The sequence below is a fragment of the Anguilla rostrata genome, chromosome 8 (assembly GCF_018555375.3).
Source record: "Anguilla rostrata isolate EN2019 chromosome 8, ASM1855537v3, whole genome shotgun sequence".
In the NCBI taxonomy this organism is placed as follows: domain Eukaryota; kingdom Metazoa; phylum Chordata; class Actinopteri; order Anguilliformes; family Anguillidae; genus Anguilla; species Anguilla rostrata.
The window spans coordinates 31,727,043-31,744,431 of record NC_057940.1 but is presented as its reverse complement, the minus strand read 5'-3'; the positions used below and the strand labels follow the sequence as shown (position 1 = coordinate 31,744,431).

General features: G+C 41.1%; 1 protein-coding gene across 4 annotated transcripts in view; it reads right to left on the bottom strand.

The window, feature by feature from the left end:
- The window catches only part of LOC135261416 (RNA-binding motif, single-stranded-interacting protein 3-like), a 299,499-nt gene that overhangs the window by 119,459 nt on the left and 162,651 nt on the right, over positions 1 to 17,389 (bottom strand). For all 4 annotated transcript variants that reach the window (XM_064347701.1, XM_064347703.1, XM_064347702.1 and 1 more), the window contains one exon: positions 9,756 to 9,913. In XM_064347701.1, the coding sequence (XP_064203771.1) occupies positions 9,756 to 9,913 (158 nt within the window). The remainder of the gene's footprint in view (positions 1 to 9,755; positions 9,914 to 17,389) is intronic.

Genomic DNA, 17,389 nt, shown 5'->3' with positions numbered 1-17,389 from the left:
AACCCACCTTCTCAGACTACACTTATATAAAAAGCTCTAACTTTAACTGTAACGTTGCCTAATGGTAGCCCTAGTGGTGCTTGCTTTCCATGATAGATGGACATTTTTAGCTTTGCTAGAAGTGTCTGCCAAATGACTAAGCTGTATTACAAGTGCAGTCATTTGAAAGCAGACGCTAACGGCGTACGCTAATGGTGGATCTTGGATTCTTGCTTTGGGACGATCCAGGCGTATTTTATTTCCCCCAGTGCGCAGGGCCAGCAGAGCACACAGCATGGACGTCTCTCACAAGTGCCAGCACGTTTCTCCGGAGACTCTCACAGATGGAATGGCGGGACCACCCAGGGGGGGAGGCACTGCCGGCCGCGGACCCTCAGGACACGGGCCCCGCGTCTGTGACGTGTGGCTTTGATCCCGGCCCTTTGTGTCACTGGATCCGCCAGGCTGTCACTTTCCACTCCGGGTGGGGGGGGAACCCCCCAGTAAGTATGCCCCGGGATCGGCTGACAGTCCCGCAGGCTCGACTCAAGAGCAGAAGCCTTTGAACCCAATAGCGAAAGGAGCCCCCAGGACCCAGATGCGTGCCCCTGCGGAGGGCGCGACTCCTCACCCGTGACACGCCCACGTCTGCCCGGTGGCTTTTGCCACAGGTTCAACGGGTTGGCCGCTCCGTCAACCCCCGCCACGGCCGCTCCATCAACAAAAAAAAGAGTGGGTCCGCCCACTGCCTACACGGGCCTGAGTGAGTGTCAGCAGCACGCACTCGGCCTCAGAGTGAACCCTCAACGGCACCGGAGCACGCTGCAGTGTTTCATCACAACAGAGTCCGGGGGAAGCAGAGATAGAACTGCACCGGACAGCGCTGAGCCTGGCGGAGCCCAGAGGGATCATTACCGAATTAAGAAATCAGCCTTATGCATACAGTGCACTGATAGCTTCAGCAGCCTGACTTGCGTTTGAAAATACCTCTTTACCGGTCATTACAGGGGGAAGGCTCGCGACTTTTTACAGTCAAGGAAACTGAATTTTATGGAACTCATATAGATTTCTTTATTTTAGTTACATTTATTTAAAGATATATCTACTGATCTGTGTAGTTAATCAAGCTTGTGTTCTGTCACTTTACAAAAGTTTGCTGGCACGTAAAAATGTTAATGTGTGTAAAATGTAAAATTATATAACTAAACTCTCTGTTTCATATAGTGTCATCAGTTGTTTTCTGGAGAAAAAAAACATGCAATTCATTTTTGTCTCTTAAAATAGACAAGGGTGGGAACACAGAACTCCACTGAATTGTTATTTATGCTCTCTTTTGATTTGTCTTCAAGCGTATAGCAATACAACTGTTCTATTATAACTGAATGTGGTTATGTACGTAGAACATGCATTCTGGGGTTTCTGGGAAAAAGCTATCAGCCTCATTAGGAGCATTACTTGGAATCCTTGGAAAGCAGCCATTTCTGTGTGACCACACATTGTTTTGTCAGATGTGGTACAAAGAGAGCGCTTGTGTTTAGACTGAACACAAACCGATGCAATGCATTCCACAGGCAGTAACAACGGGGGCACTCAAGGACAAAGTGCATCAAACAGGAAATGAAATCCAAGTAAAATATGTCTCCCAGCACATTCTGAAGGTCAGATGAGCCTTTTTTTGATAGATTTGTTGATGTGGTGCTTGTTGCTGTACACATTCATCAGTTAACTGTATCTTACATCAAGAAACATTGAATACACTCCCTTTTCCTGGATAATTCTGAATATGTTTAACTTCTAATCAGAGCTATGACTGCTGACTTATGAGATCCTTCATAATTCCTGCTTTCACTCATTAAATTCAAGAGATTTGCCTCATCTACAAAGTGAAATGAAGTCCGAGCAGTGTATCTTTTGTAACCAACGTGTAAAATATTTAAAAACTTCTTTAAAATTAATTAATAAGGTGTGAACAAGAAATGTCACATCATTGATAATAATAAATAATAATGATAATAATAATACTCAAATTTGTAGCAAGGAAGATAACATGCAATGTGCTAATATAGTTTTTAATTAATATATTCAAAATGATGCTAAAAGATAAGTTAGAAATAATGGCTAAGCCTTTATATTCTCTGGTAACGATGTTTCGGGACTAATACAAAATGTGGTACAGTTGTTTATGTGGCACACATTCGACAGGTTTAATTGCTGATTTTTTACTGATCCTAAACCACATGTTTGAGAACACATGGGAGATCATTACAAAACTCACAGCTGTAAAAAAAAAAAAAATCTCCCAATAAAACAGAGGTACTGGATGTGCCAACACTGGTCCCCTTGGGAACAAGGATTCCACTCCGCATTTACTTCTGCTACACCCGGATTAATTCATATCACAATGTGGCTCGTCTCCCTTTGCTATGTGCTATTGATTTAAGGCCCAGTTGGTGTTCATTCTTTTGAGAATCACTGAGAGTAAGGAGTTTCGTATTGTGTAAAAGCAGAGAGGACCAGTTGGCTGAGTGAAAGCGGTTCGACAGAGTGGAATGAGACAGAAGCTACAGCGCGGTCAGCTGCCCGATAAACCCAAATAATAGTTACATTCAACGGCAAGGTCAACCGCATCCATGCTTTCCATGCTGCTCTGTCAAAATGTTTGCCTAGACCAAATACTGCTCCTCTGTGTGCCACACAATCTGGTTTATGGAGGGGAAACAGGGCAGCCAACCAAAATCAAATGCAAATGCTTACAAAACTTCAAATATTTACCATAAATTTGAGTTTGCGTATATATTTGTGGAAAACCTTAAAATTAACTTTTATTTCAGTGCAAATTTAATTAGACTATTTCTAAGTAGGAAGAAGGAGTATTTTACAAGGCTGTTTTCGATGAATATGGTTTAAAGAAATCCCCAGTGTATTTCACAATGGTGAGCAGTACATCTTCCGCTTCGGTTAGACAAATCTCTTTTCTTTTGCAATATATAATGCAGACTGAGTCATCAGCTGCACGCACATGCATTCAGACAATATCATTAACTTTGTGGTGAAATGATGGCTCATGACCGATTTAACATTACCAAAGGATGACATTATTTTAGTAAACAGTATCATCTTATTTTACCTTGGCTTATTATGGCTATGCCAATACTAACTCAACATAGCAACCACACTTCAGCACTGGCCATGATAAAGTGAAATGCTCAATACAACTCAAAGCGTGATGAAAATGTGTTTTTTTGTGTTTCAATCACTTTTGAGTGGCACTGCAACTGCTATCCTCCATCATTATAGAAGGCATTGTGCTATGTAATATTACTATAACACACAAAGCACCATTCAAAACTGAGGCAATTAATAATAGCCTTGCAGAGGCCCTCATGCATGATGTACCTTTGTTAGTAAAATAGGAGTATGCATGGATTATGCGGTATGTGGTGTGCATTAAATAAGAGCAGGAAATGCTGTGCTTCATGCAATCAGAGATACAACCGGATAAACTATACTGTAAATTTAGGCTCGTTTTTGTATTTTATAGGTGGGCTTTTTACAGGTTCATTTTTATTTTAGGCTTTATGGGCAGTGTTTTACAACCATACCTCACGGGGCCCTTGAAGTAAAAGATAGAAAAAGAGGTGGTAACATGCATTAGGCAGTTTGTATAAGGCTTCCATTTCTTCATGTTAGATTTACTGAGCTAATTTGGACTAAAATTTGCATAGTTTACAGCTTAATAAAAAGGTTTAATGTCAGGCGCCATTCTAAAATGCATTGACAGGGTGGGCATTTTGAAATATCAGTTGGGCTTCATTTTCAAATGCAATGAGCACACTTCACACATCAATTTCATTTTCAGAATTCTTGCTGGCTGACTACAAAATCAAAGAACTGAGAGACCAATGGCTTATTTCTAAGAGGTTGTAAATTTAACAGAGAAAAACATCTAGCCTAAATCTTGAATTCAAACACATTATCAATTTATGCCAATGTCTTCATAAATGTCCTTAGAATAGCTAAGAAAAAATCTGGGGACAGGTTTGGGGGTGGTAGTGATCCCAGAGTGGGCGGGAGGGGGCCATTATTTGCAGCAGACAGTTAGGTTGTACAGGTTAGGCTATTGGAAATGTAGGGCTATGGAATCAGATGTAAACCGACGGTCACCGAAACGAACACTATCCCAACTAGCTAGGCCAATAGCGTGCTAAGGCCTACACAACACATCAGACCAAAAGAGGCATAATTTGGCATGGCCACAGCTCACATTGTAGTAGGCTAGCAGGTTATGAATACAATGCGTAGACTATGCTATTCATTTACAGATTTCCTTTCTCGATCACTGGGCCTGGGGCTAGCTAAGTAAAGTATTGCTACAGCCAAAAACTGACACAACTGCACCTTACTAACGTTAGTTAGCTAATAGCATAATCAGTGCAAACTGAGGTCACAAAAAACCACCCGTTACTGCCTTGACACTAATAGCAAACTTTGCATAAACTCACAGTAGGTGCAATGCACAAATCAATATGCTAATTTACAATTCCCTCGATCACTGGGCCAGACAGCTAAGAAAGTTGCTACAGCAAACGCAATGTCACATACGTTAAATAGCATAGCTATTAATAGCTAGCTATTATCCTATAGCAGCTAGTTAGTTCATGTGAGATAAAACTTATGACTAATTAAGTATCGCTCCTACTCGATTATGGGAAGACTTTAAAATATAAGCGCTTGTCATCTTAGGCGAACTTAGCAGATATTTAAAAGTGTCGTCTGGCCGGAACTAAGTTTATTAGAAATACAATAAGTTGCAGATGCATTGTTACTGCTTTGGTCTGCACTCCAACAGGTACTGCACCAATTAACACATGCCATAACTTTTTAGTCAATAATCAGAAAGGTCCACCCATTTCATCAGCATGAATGCATACTAAAAGTGGCTAATTTTCATGGTTAGCAATCACAGTATATTCGCTACAATAATTGTTTAGCTACATCATGTACTTATTATGCTAGCAAGCTCCTGGTACAGAATAGCCAAGCTCAATTAGATTTTGTGTGGATAAGCTAGCCATCTGGATGCTTTGAGGCTTAAAGATCAATGAGATTCTAACACTTACTCTTTGCTGATGATGTTTTTCCCTCTGAATTATGAAATTACCTTAGACACACCACCAATCACCAACTTGAAGCACAGAGCCTTTGGTCATTAGTTGTATCAGATGGCTATAGTGCAGGACCTTTAGGGCGACAGTTAAGTAGGACTGTCTTGTAGTATAAGGACAAGTGTTCTTTTCAGGAGCACAAATTTGATCAATTGCATGGTGGGTGATGTTATTGTCCCCTTGAGCAACAATGAACGATATAACATTTCATTCAGGAGTAACTGCACCAGGGTGTGAATGCTACACTGTATTTGCTCCTTTCTCTTCTAACATACTTAGAAGTGTAAGAGACTAACTCATTTTCCAATCTTCCTTCTTCTCAGTGCCAGTTTTTCCATTGTTTTTCTAAATATGTATTTTTAAAGACAGGTTTGAAATATGATATAAATATTGTTATATGTTACAAATATGCATAAATTGCTTAAATATACAAAAAAGAGGAGATAGATATTTTAAATAAAAATGTAGTACATTTAGCCTGAATATGGGAAAAAAGGCTAATTAAGAATTAACCATACAACTTGAACCCCCCCCATCACACACACACACACACACACATGCTACCCAGAATGGACAACAGAGGGCAATGAGGAAGCTCAGCATACAGCATACAAACTGTACATTTGATACATTTTGCTACCCTGTATTGGCTGTCAGGATAACTGCTCAGCAACAGCTGTACATGTGATTCAATAGTCGCACTAAACGAGATGGACCATTTTTATTTATTTTCTTATCTGGAAGGCATTCTCCCTCTCATCTGTGGCTTAACATCACTGAGGGAAACTAAGCTGAATCTGGGGAGCAGGGCCCCTGTCTTTGTGTCAATCTGTCTTCAGGCTCCCGCGTGCATGGCTGTGTTTAATGAAAGAATAAATCTTTCCGACAGCGGGGGCGGATTTTCTGTATGGCGAAAGCTGAGGGCACATCTCTAAAAAATAAACATGGTGTTGTAATATATGCAGCAAGGGGAAAAAAAAAGAAAGAAAGCTAGAGAAAGCAAATCTGAGCAGCTTGCCCCCACGCGGATAATTTTTGGGTCTGACAACCTTTCGGACATTCATCATGTTGGGAGTCGGGTAAAGGGGTGTGGGGTGGGGGGCGGTGGGGGAGTGGCATTCGGCCCCTTGGGGAGCCGCACCTGAAATGGCGCTGTCGATCTGTGAGGAGACCCTTCGAGGAGGTCACTCCGCGGTCAGGGCGAATATTCATTAGCTGATCTCTGAGAGTGTCAGCGTGCCGGAGGAATATTCATGAGCGGGCCCTCGTACGAGCTACCGGGAGTAATATTCATGAGCGGAGATGTCAGCATTATTGAAGTGCAGTTGGGGAAAGGCGCTGAAAGGATTCTGCTGGTTCGCGCAGGAAAAGGGGCACGGCGGCTGATGGGCTCGCGGTGGCTGCAGTTTCTCGCTTCCCGCTGATTGTTCCAGCAGATGGAGAAAGGGCGATTAGCCCGTTCAGGTCCTTTCCACTTTCACCTGACAAAGAGGATCTGAGCCGTTTTCTCTCACCCGTCTAGTTTTACAGAGAAGTGAAACCGGAGTTAGATTAAAAGGAAAGCGTTTGCCTTTTGCCTGCCCTTGCTTTTTTTCCCCCCCTTACTGTGTGTCAGTCTCGGAGGTTATGCTCCTCCATCATGCTGGTTTTGACAGCACCATGGCAAGGCAGGCTTCTGTGGGAAAAGGCCAGAGCTAATTGGCTTGCATGGGCCACTGTGACGGGTGGGTTTTCGAGCGGACAGTTCATGTCTGCTGGCTGGTTGGAAATTAGACAGGGACGGAGATTATTCTTGAATCCTGCCTGTTTCACGAAATGCAGAATGCCTGAGAATCATTAGAATAATTTGACATTTCAGACTGGTCGCGCTTCGTGTTCATGGTTAGTCCAACACAAGGGAATAGTTCTGTTTTTCTTAGATATTTTTTTTTTTTGGGAGGAGGGATGGGGTCGGGTAGGGTTCTGACACATGATGAAGATTTGCTTTGATTTCTGGTCCCTCTGCTTGATCAGAACCAACACACTAGGGAATACTTTCATTGGGATCAGGGGGTACTGTAGCTCAGGGATTCCAGCTTTCTTTATATCCCCAATACTCCAAGAACCAGGGAGTAGAGCTCAGTTGGTTCAATGAAAAAACAATCATTGCACTCGGGCGCTTCGCTGCGGTGAGCGGATGTGGACTGTGGCACTCTGGGAGCAGCTCTTGAGGTAACCCTGGGCTCCAGCAGGCCCACAGGGATTCATGGGCAAAATCCCATTTCAGTTCTTCTTCAGTTCACTGGGCCGCAGATGGGATGTGTGGACCTGAAGCACCTGCGTCTCACGTGGCGTAATGCCTGTTACTTTTTTGAACGGTATTTACGACAACCTCTTTATGGATATGTTAGTTCAGCTCAGCTCACAGAAAATACAAATGCAGAGGGCTGTGATGTTCCCCAGGAGTAGTCACCTGATTTACAATCAGTGATTGTAACATGCCATATTCTCAAAACTGTCAGATATCTGTTTCACAGATAAGCGAGTGTCTGGTCAAATCTTTGAGCATTTCATGGGAACACATGTGACCACCTGGCCTTGAGATAAGAATTGAACTTGGTCAGCTTCAGCAACGAGTGCAAACGAACACGTTTGAAGTTGAAATAACGGAGTCCTCTGAGCCCTGCTAAGCACATCCTCATAACTTCAGAAAATTATGACCAACCTCTCTGATAATTACATTACATTACAGGCATTTAGCAGACGCTCTTATCCAGAGCGACTTACACAACTTTTTACATAGCATTTTACATTGTATCCATTTATACAGCTGGATATATACCGAAGCAATGCAGGTTAAGCACCTTGCTCAAGGGTACAACGACAGTGTCCTTACCCGGGAATCGAACCTGCGACCTTTCGGTTACAAGCCCAGTTCCTTACCCACTTATGATAACCATAAGAATTAAGAAGAAAAATGTCCCCCATATATCCAAATGTCACTGGTCCTCGTAATCTTTTTGTTTATCAGAGGTTAGTCATCACTTTAAATGAGAGAGGACAGCCGGTATTTTATTTTTATTTTTTCACGGTATTGTTTATGGCTCAGGAGTCGAATGATGACAGACGCAGAATTCCAAAGATCATCAGGTCTGCACTCTTAGAAGCCAGATGACCCACTCCATGTGCTACTGTCCATCTTGGCCCACTGCCCTGTACTGGGCTGTCACAACTGCGCCGGATTGTCAGAAAAAGAGTGAGCAGCTACACAAAGGGAGATTAACATACAGGTGGGAACAGGACAGTGGTGGGGGGGCAGGCCAGCAAACATATGAATACATCTGTATGGTGTAAAGTATGAGGAATTTTTTCAAATATGGACAAGCTTTTAAAACATTATGAGTATTTTAAACCACTGATCATACTTATAAGCCTGCTGAAGACATTGTGTTAAATGGTAATGCAACTTGTAATGTAAATATTTAGATTTCTTTGTAGATAAATACTGCGTTGGCGTGCATGCTCTGAAGGTTAATATGTACGTTAAAAAGTACGTAGGTACTTTGAGATGTTCAGAGGTAAAAATAGGGCTCTATAAATACATAAAGGGGTTGGCTCCATTTCACATACAGTAGAATTTCTGTGAAATTAATTCACTGGGAATGGAGGAAAATTCTGAAACTGACATGAAAAATGCACCAATTTAACAAAAATTAAATCTTTTTCCCCCATTGCTTTCTAAATAGGCTGCACTATTTTTGTGCCTATAAAGCTTAATTTGAGTTAATAACCAGTAATCAAAGCAGTGATAACCAGCAAGAAAACCAGCGGCTGCAATTAGAACATCTATTCATTTCTTCTGTTGTCTCTCTTTTCAGTGAACCATGACATGAGTCTTTTATGACCTGACAGTTATCCTCTTTTATCAGATTTTGTTTTAGATCTTATTTACATCAATCACTGAGGACTTTCCAATATGGACCAACATTCTTTTGAAAAAGTGCTGACTTTTTTTTTTTTCTTTTGGCCAAACTGTTTCCATTTAATGCTTCGCTTTATGCATCAGTAATAATGAGGAGTGTGGTAAGCTGTAATTTTGTACACTGCTTCATTGCAGGCACCTTTCATACCTCGTTTGGTTGACTGGTTAGTCCGTAACTCTGAGGGTTGTATTTTTAAGGTTCACCTGCTGCAATGTTGTGGCACATAGTCCCAAAAATGGTCCATACAAACCAGTCTTTTGTTTTGTTAATAATTCTTACTTAAGTACTTACTTACTCTATACTTATCCAGACAACATGGAACAGCTTATTGGCGCTTAATAATTATTTTATGAATTTTTTGGTTGGAATTAAATGTTAAACAAAGCATAGGTATGCTGTGAATGTCTGTATATTTTGGTTTGCATGTGTATGACTATGTGCCTTTTGTATGCTTGTGCTTTTGTGTGTGCACTTTCGTGTATTTATGCCTGCTTACGTGTAGGCTTTTGTGTGTATGTGTGAATATGTGCTTTTGTGCAAATGTGCTTGCATGCATACGTCATAGCCTTTGGTTGTGTGTGAGCTTGTGAGTGTGTGTGCGCGTGTGTGTGTGTGTGTGTGTGTGTGTGTGCATGCGTGTGACACTCACGGTTGGCAGAGCTTGATGAGGTCCTGGTCAGTGGTCCCAGGAGGAAGGCCGCGGATGTACAGGTTGGTTTTACTGAGCTGCTCTGCTCCGCTCTGGCTGCAGCTGTTTGACGTGGGGCTGGGCGGAGCCATGGGGTGAGGGGGTGGAGCATATGACTGCTGCAAAACAAGAGGGTACACATCACACACAAACATACACAACAGCTACAGTACACATCTATTCTCACTTGAAATTATCTTACATAAAGTAATGTAATACACAAAATACATTTTACAACAAACCCTTTGCATGCATCCTAAAATTCAACACAAACAATAATGCAGTATTCCACATAGGAAATGAGAAACAAATGTTCTGCTGTTGAAAACTAATATAAACATAATAATAATAATAGCATGGGACATAGGGCACTAAAGCATTTTCAGCCTCTCTCTCGCTCTTATTCTGTGTTGAATATTTATTTCAGGAGGCAACTAGTAACAGTGTGTGCCTTTTCATGGGCATACAGCAATAACCATTTCTTCTGTATTACTTGGGAGTCCCATTACCAACAGGGACTCTCAGATTGGAGGGAGAGACCTGTATTACACAGAAAAACTGAACTCCCAAACTTATGGTCCATTACAAAAAAAAAACATGGAAAGTACATAATAGAAGAAGCAATACAAAATAAGGACAAATTATAATAAAAAACTCAAATGGTGACTGTATCTTAATGTTGTAAAATGATGAAGATAAGCACACAATGTCAATGTCTGCAGCACATTTGCACACTGGTGAACTCACAAACACAATTGCTTGGATATTGCTATTCGGTGTAATTCCGTCAGTTGAGCGAATGAAGCCTACAGATTGCTTAATCTGCATTTTTTTAAAGGTGCAGCACGGAACAAAGCTTGAGGCACTGCACTCTGGGGCTGTAGGTTTTCTTATAGCTGTTTTCCGCAAGGAAAAAAATTACATCCGCAAAAGACTGTCTATAATATAAAATGGTTGTCATTATATGTTGAACGTTACACGTTGCTTAAGAATGAACTCAGTATTAATGACATACTATTGGAAAACTGCAAAGAGAATTTTCACAACAGGTCCAGATTCTGCAGTTTGTTCAGACTCTCCTCTCTCTGTTTCTTGGTCTGTCCCTGCTTCTCTCTTGCTCTAACACTTCCTCTCCCCTCCCCTTCCTCCCTCCCCCTCTCTCTCTCTCTCTCAGTTTCCCTGTCTCTGGCTGTCATTGCACCTGTTAGTCAGTATTTATCACCTGGAAGTCAGGGCTCCCCGCTGACAGTCCATTAATATCTGTATTAAAGGGACGTTGTGTATTATGACAGTGAGAGAGTTAGGACCTGCAGGCACGAAAGCCCAACAAGATGTCCAGGATGAATGACATCATCAGCTTCACAGACTTAACCTCAAGCTATCCTGAATGGAACGTTTCAAGTACCGGGGTGGCGGGGGTTCTGTCGGACGAAGCGACCAAGGTGAAGTTCTCTCGGTACAGAAACATGCCCCACAGCCTGGAATAAAATTCTGCCCAGTTTGCAGATTCATGCCCGGAGCACTTCCTTCGGCCAGCACGGCTCCTCCCTGCCTGTTCCAGCTACTGAAGTAACGCACTGATGACTCACCACCAGCTTAAAAGACACAAATGCTTTTTACTGGATGCTCCTTTTACTTGATTCAGAGCACGTGTACGCTAGGCTGCACCACCCAAAATTTACCGAGATGTTGGAGCCATGTGGGAATATAAAAATAAAAAGTGGGAGAAAATATCAGACATAAAAATAACAAAGTGCGATAAAAAAAAAAATGGAGGGGGATTCTGGGATACTAAGGCCCTCAGTGCTCAGACACTTTAGTGATAAAACAGACCGCGCTCCCCACCCCCACTTCCTTTCAGTATTACCTTTGCATAATTTACCAGCCTGTGTAGCATAACTGATTCGATCTGCTACTTGCGTATGATCAAGCGGTGTGCCGGCTTTTACGGCCCTGAGACTCAAGTCACCGAGCGAGAATAATGCGGAACCTGCCAATAGGAGGCCAGTTATGACACCGGCCTGACGGGGTCTGACTGCTGCCATGCGCTGGCTTATAAAATGTGTTTCATTCCATTGCTCAATATATAATATCGCCGAAACAAACCTGAAATGGATTAAGTTTTTCAACAATGCATTTTTGTAAATGATGGTTTGTATATAATGTATTCGTATATGGCAGGGTATTTTATGTGTTCACATGGAACACCCATCAGAAATTCCCATTCTCTTGTGGGGATTTGGGCCGGAATCTCGCATATTTCGGGCTCATCTACGGCTATTCTCTCAGAAGGGCTGAACGACATGAAAATGAAATGGAAATAAAGAAAAGTACATTTACTTTCACTCTAATGATCTGTCAACATTCCTCAAGAACAAACGAAAGGATTTCTTTTCTCAAATATTTAACAACTGGAATAATTCCTTAATATCCATGTAATGCCACTGCAACCCTTCCCCACTACCCCCCCCCCCCCCACCACTCACCCACCCCCGCCCCTCTCTCTCTCTCGTTCTCTCTCTCTTTCTCTCTGATTTGTAACAAAATAATATTCCTCCATAATAATGGGAAAAAATATTGCTCTCTACTGCATAGAACAATTCCATCGTAATCCAAGTCACTGTCTGTGTAATAATGTAGACAATTATTAAATATAATTCTACTGTGTGCATTCTTCCAACACATAAAAAGTTCCTCTCCCTCTAAAAATGTATTCAGGTACTCTATATCATGTTATCTACAACAGCAAACTCCAGACTTTTGTCCTTGGGTTGCAGAAATCACATGGTCTACCATTGATTTCCTTTCATTTTTAAGGTCAAAAACCGAAGTCATACACAATAAGGCATTGAGAGTCAAACAACACACATTACTTACAGTGCAAGGGACAGACTTTGGAGGGAGCGTAACCTTTTACACAGAAATCAGGAAAAGGAACACCCTGTGCTTTTGAATCATTACCTTTCACCAATCTGTGCTATCAGCCAATTTGTTCACACCCCCATTTATTTCTCTAGATTTTTAAAATCTGTTTTCTGAAACCGAAGGAGAGAACAGAACAGTCCCTGCATTTTCATTGGTTTTTGGCCAAAGGCTTATATGTATACACTTTTAGGAAGGTGGCTTTTCTGATACAGGTCTAGAGAAATGGGCCTTTTCTCAAATTCAATAAGTTACGATCGGCATCCCAAAACCTTTTAACCCCCCAGGTGGTAAATTAAGAAGCCTTGCTTCTTACAAACTCTCTGGCTCACAAGGACCCACCGGTGAGATGAGCTGAATGTGTGCTCTGCATGTCTCCGTTTATCTGAAAACCAGGCTTCAAGCTGGATTCACCTGTGTGACTGTTCTGCTTCCACGGGGAAACTGGGAAGACTCAGGGAAAACTACATGAAACATTTCAAGAAGCAAAGATAAAGCATTGCGTGAGATAAGAGCATCAATTGCATTCTTATTGCTACCCAAGAGCATGAAGGAGACTGGGGCAAAAGTTGACATCCCAGAATTTCTTGCTTTCTGGTCGTTTCTTCACATCTGATATGCACCCACACTGTCTGCTGTAGAACTGGGAAGGCTGCACTGTGTGTGTGTCTGAGTGCGTGTGTTGTTGATGCAAAAAATCAGAAATTTTTTGTTTTAAGAAAAATAAATATTTAAAAACATTTTAAAAACCATATTTTCCATGAAAAAGTATAGGAAGTGTCTAAGTGTGTGGCTAAGATGATTCCAGTATTTTCAGTCAGAAAAATAGACAGTTAAAACAGCAGAGTTAAAAGGGAGTTTGGGGTTCATGGTTTGAAGGATTCCGACAGAAATTCTCTGCATGCACACACACTTGGTATACTGCATATCAGAAGCACATAGCTTTCACATTTTCGAACAGTTATCTTTATAAAAGAAGATATAAAATTTATTAGCACTCAAGAGCAGGTGAATCACGAGAGGCAAAATAGATAGACAAAGAGTTTATGGGATATTAAAAGAAACAACAAACGCAGAGCACTTTTCCCCCCTCTGAGTGAGATGGAAGCGGGCTGAACACCAGGTTGGTAATTGGGCCTGATTTATGGGAGCCCTGAGTCACTGAGCCACTGGAGGGCTGGCACAGAGCCAGACTGCAATAGTGTCAATATCAGAGCTGCATCCCCTCAAGTGATCCTGCTCAGAGAGAGAGAGCGGTGCTGCTGAGTGTCTGTGTGTGTGTGTGTGTGTCTCTGTGTCAGTGCTGCTGTGTCTGGGTGTGTGTGTGTGTGTGTGTGTGTGTGTGTGTCAGTGCTGCTGAGTGTCTGCGTGTGTGTGAGTGTGTGTCTGTGTGTGCGTTCGTGTGTATGTCAGTGCTGCTGAGAGTCTGCGTGTGTGTGTGTGTGTGTGTGTCAGTGCTGCTGAGTGTCTGTGTGTGAGTGCGTATGTGTCTGTGTGTGTGTATGTATGTCAGTGCTGCTGAGTGTCTGTGTGCGTGTTCATGTGTCTATTAGGGGTGTGCAGAGACATCATTATTTGTATCTGTTCAAACAACAAAATTACCTGTATCTGTATTCGGATAGCAGACCGGAAGTGTGTGTGTTTTATACCGCACGTCACGTTAAATCAGGCAAACGTTGTATTTTCTAACCTAATATTCGTTGGCAATGCAATTGTTGTGCCTTCAAAGCATCAAATTAATTTAATATTGGCATATAATTAATTATGAAATATATTTCCACATCCTCATACTGTACTTTTCATCTCTTTCTCTCTCTCTCTTTTTATTTTTAACTAAACTAAGTTTTATGAACTGTCTGAACCCCCCCCCCCCCCCCCCTTTAACTGGGGGACAATGAACAACCAGAAACTGAAAAAAATGTTTTACAAATTGAAAGATTCTGTTTTGCATTGGAAATAGGAACTATTTTCAGTAAAGATATATAGAAAAATATCCTTCAGTTGAAGGGAATAATCTTAAATTCCAATGATGCTGCGTACGTGTTTCTTGATGTGTTAACCTTACTGCAGTTCGCTAGGGAAACATGAATTACTACTTTACAACAGTAATTACATAACAGTAATACATGAACTTTTTTGCCTGTTTTATTTATTTTATTTTTTTACTGAACTAAGTTTGGATAGACTGCAAACCATCTGATGTCCTCATATTTTCCCTTGGTGGCAACTGTTACCATGAAAATCTGGACTGGATTTTGAAATACAAGGTAAAACGTCGTTTTTTTCAATATTTCGACTGGGTTTTTTTGGGGTTTTTTGGGTTTATTATTTTACCGTTGTCAAGCAAAACTCTGGTTGGTAGTTCTATTTGCACCATTGTTAAGCAAACACTCTGGTTGTTAATTCTATGAAAACAATGATTCTATCAAGAAAAAATAGTTCCTTCTCATTTTATACCATACAATTGGTTTATACCATGTATACCATACATTCTTTGTCATTACATTATTTAATAAAACTGCATGAAACCATAAGCCAATCAAATTAATCTCCCTAGCACTGTCTTGCTTTTTAAATGGTGTGGTCGCGCAGTGTAGACATAACGTCTTTCTAATACCCTCTGAAACGGGTTTTGAATGCCAGCTAGCTTAATGACAGGTTCAACGTCACTTGTCACCTAGCCAATATTAAAATTCTTGGTTTTAGGTCAGAATGGTCTCACAGCATGCTTGTTATCCCGGCTAGCTAGCTAGCTAACTACTGAATTGTATTCAAAACAGCGGTTACTATAAATGCAATCGTTCACAAACATATGGATTAAAATGCGTCCCGTATCCATTCTACTGTCCAAATTAGGGATGATTCCAATTTTCGGGATGGTTGGCAACCGTCAATAAAGCAATTGTGAAACAGGACATTGAAAAGGGGAGGGGATGTAGCCTAACAACAATTCAAAAGCGAAAGAATAATTTTGCTGTTTAAGGGGAGGCACCACCCCTAAATAGGAAAAAGAAATTCCTTTACTCATATCAAAATGAAATTTTACCAGTTGAATAAAGACACAAATACAAGGTTTTTTTTGTATTATGACTTTTCTTTTTTTTATATGCAAATGAGCTATTAGCTCATTAAATATGTGCTAATTTACATATAAGTGTATTCAATATTTAAGCTCAACAGATAAAATCTGAACTGATTTTTTAAATGTGATCAATAACTCAATAGTTAGGGCTTGTCAGAGGCTTTTGTCAAAATATTGTTATTCTTATTAATTATTCAATAAACAATATGAATATGTACATGATGAAAAAAATGTTTTTGACCTATTTTTACAGATAAAAAGCCACATAAAATGAAAATGACAAAACATATCAAAACAGCCTCTGACATGCCCTAGCTATAACATTTAAGCAGTATATAAAATTATGTAGCTGTATCTATTGTTAAAGTTGAGATAAACTGAATACCCTACGGGCAATATAGCCTACAGTTTTGAGAAAATGGCTGTTAAAAGGACCTTTAAACTTGTCTTTCGTCCATCCTCACAGTGACAGCAAAGGAAATAGCCACACATGGTAATTCTAGCAGTACGCTCCAGGAAACAAGCTTTTTAACGATATATGATTTAGAATGCTGGATTTTGTAGCGCATTGATTTTAGAACTGTTAAAAGGCCTAGGTGTCCCTTTACTGAGAAATAACTTGTTGCAAGATAAAAAATAAATAAATAAAAAATTTAAAAAAACCTGGACTGGAAGAAAAAAACTGGATTGGAAGAAAAAAAAAAACCTGGACGGGAAGAAAAAAAAAACTGGACTGAAAGAAAAAAAAAAAACCTGGACTGGAAGAAGAAAAAAAAACCTGGACTGGAAGAAAGAAATACGGAGCCTCCTAAGGGTCATGGTGGGGAATTTTTTTTTTTTTTGCTACTTCTGCGTTCCCTGGCAATGCTTTTGCATTACCTTGCAACGTTTGACATTCACAACAGTTACACGCAGGCTACCTTTCTGTGCAACTCTGGTAATTCATCTTGCCCTGGCTCTACATTTTGGACGGTGTAGTGGCGTGCGCCCTTTTGTAATGTCTAATGTTGATAAAAACGGAATGTCATCGCTTGCAGTGCATTTGTTAACGTCGTTCTGTTAACGGTGTTATGTAAGGAATAAACACGACGGGCTGTCCCGTTATTGGAAATTATACCGTATATAAGGAGTGTGGAAACTCAGAGGGGGGGGAGGGGGTCATCATCCGGCAGGGAAATCCGCTTTCCCGGAGATAAGCCTGGGTTCACCCCGCTGGCAGAGAGCTTCCTGCGAGTAGCGCCGCCAGGAGGAAGTGGTACGCAAACCCGGCCTGACAGACGCTGCCTCCGGACCGTCCGTAAACATGCCGCCTTCCCGGAAACGCAGCCTCTCTGCGCGGGTCTCCGCGGAGACACGCTATTTTTAAACACGCTGAGCAGACTTTCCAAGGAGTCGAGATGGGAAGGATCTTATGGGGAACAAAGCTGGATATGGTCCTCTGTACCAGGACACACACATTATATATACAGACAAGGGTTCATGTACAGAACATGCCTTTAGTGGCTGATAAATGGCACATTTAAAGCAACCTTTAATGTGTATGGGGAGACCACTTATTGTCAGATTCTTCATATTCCTAACAGCTGAAATT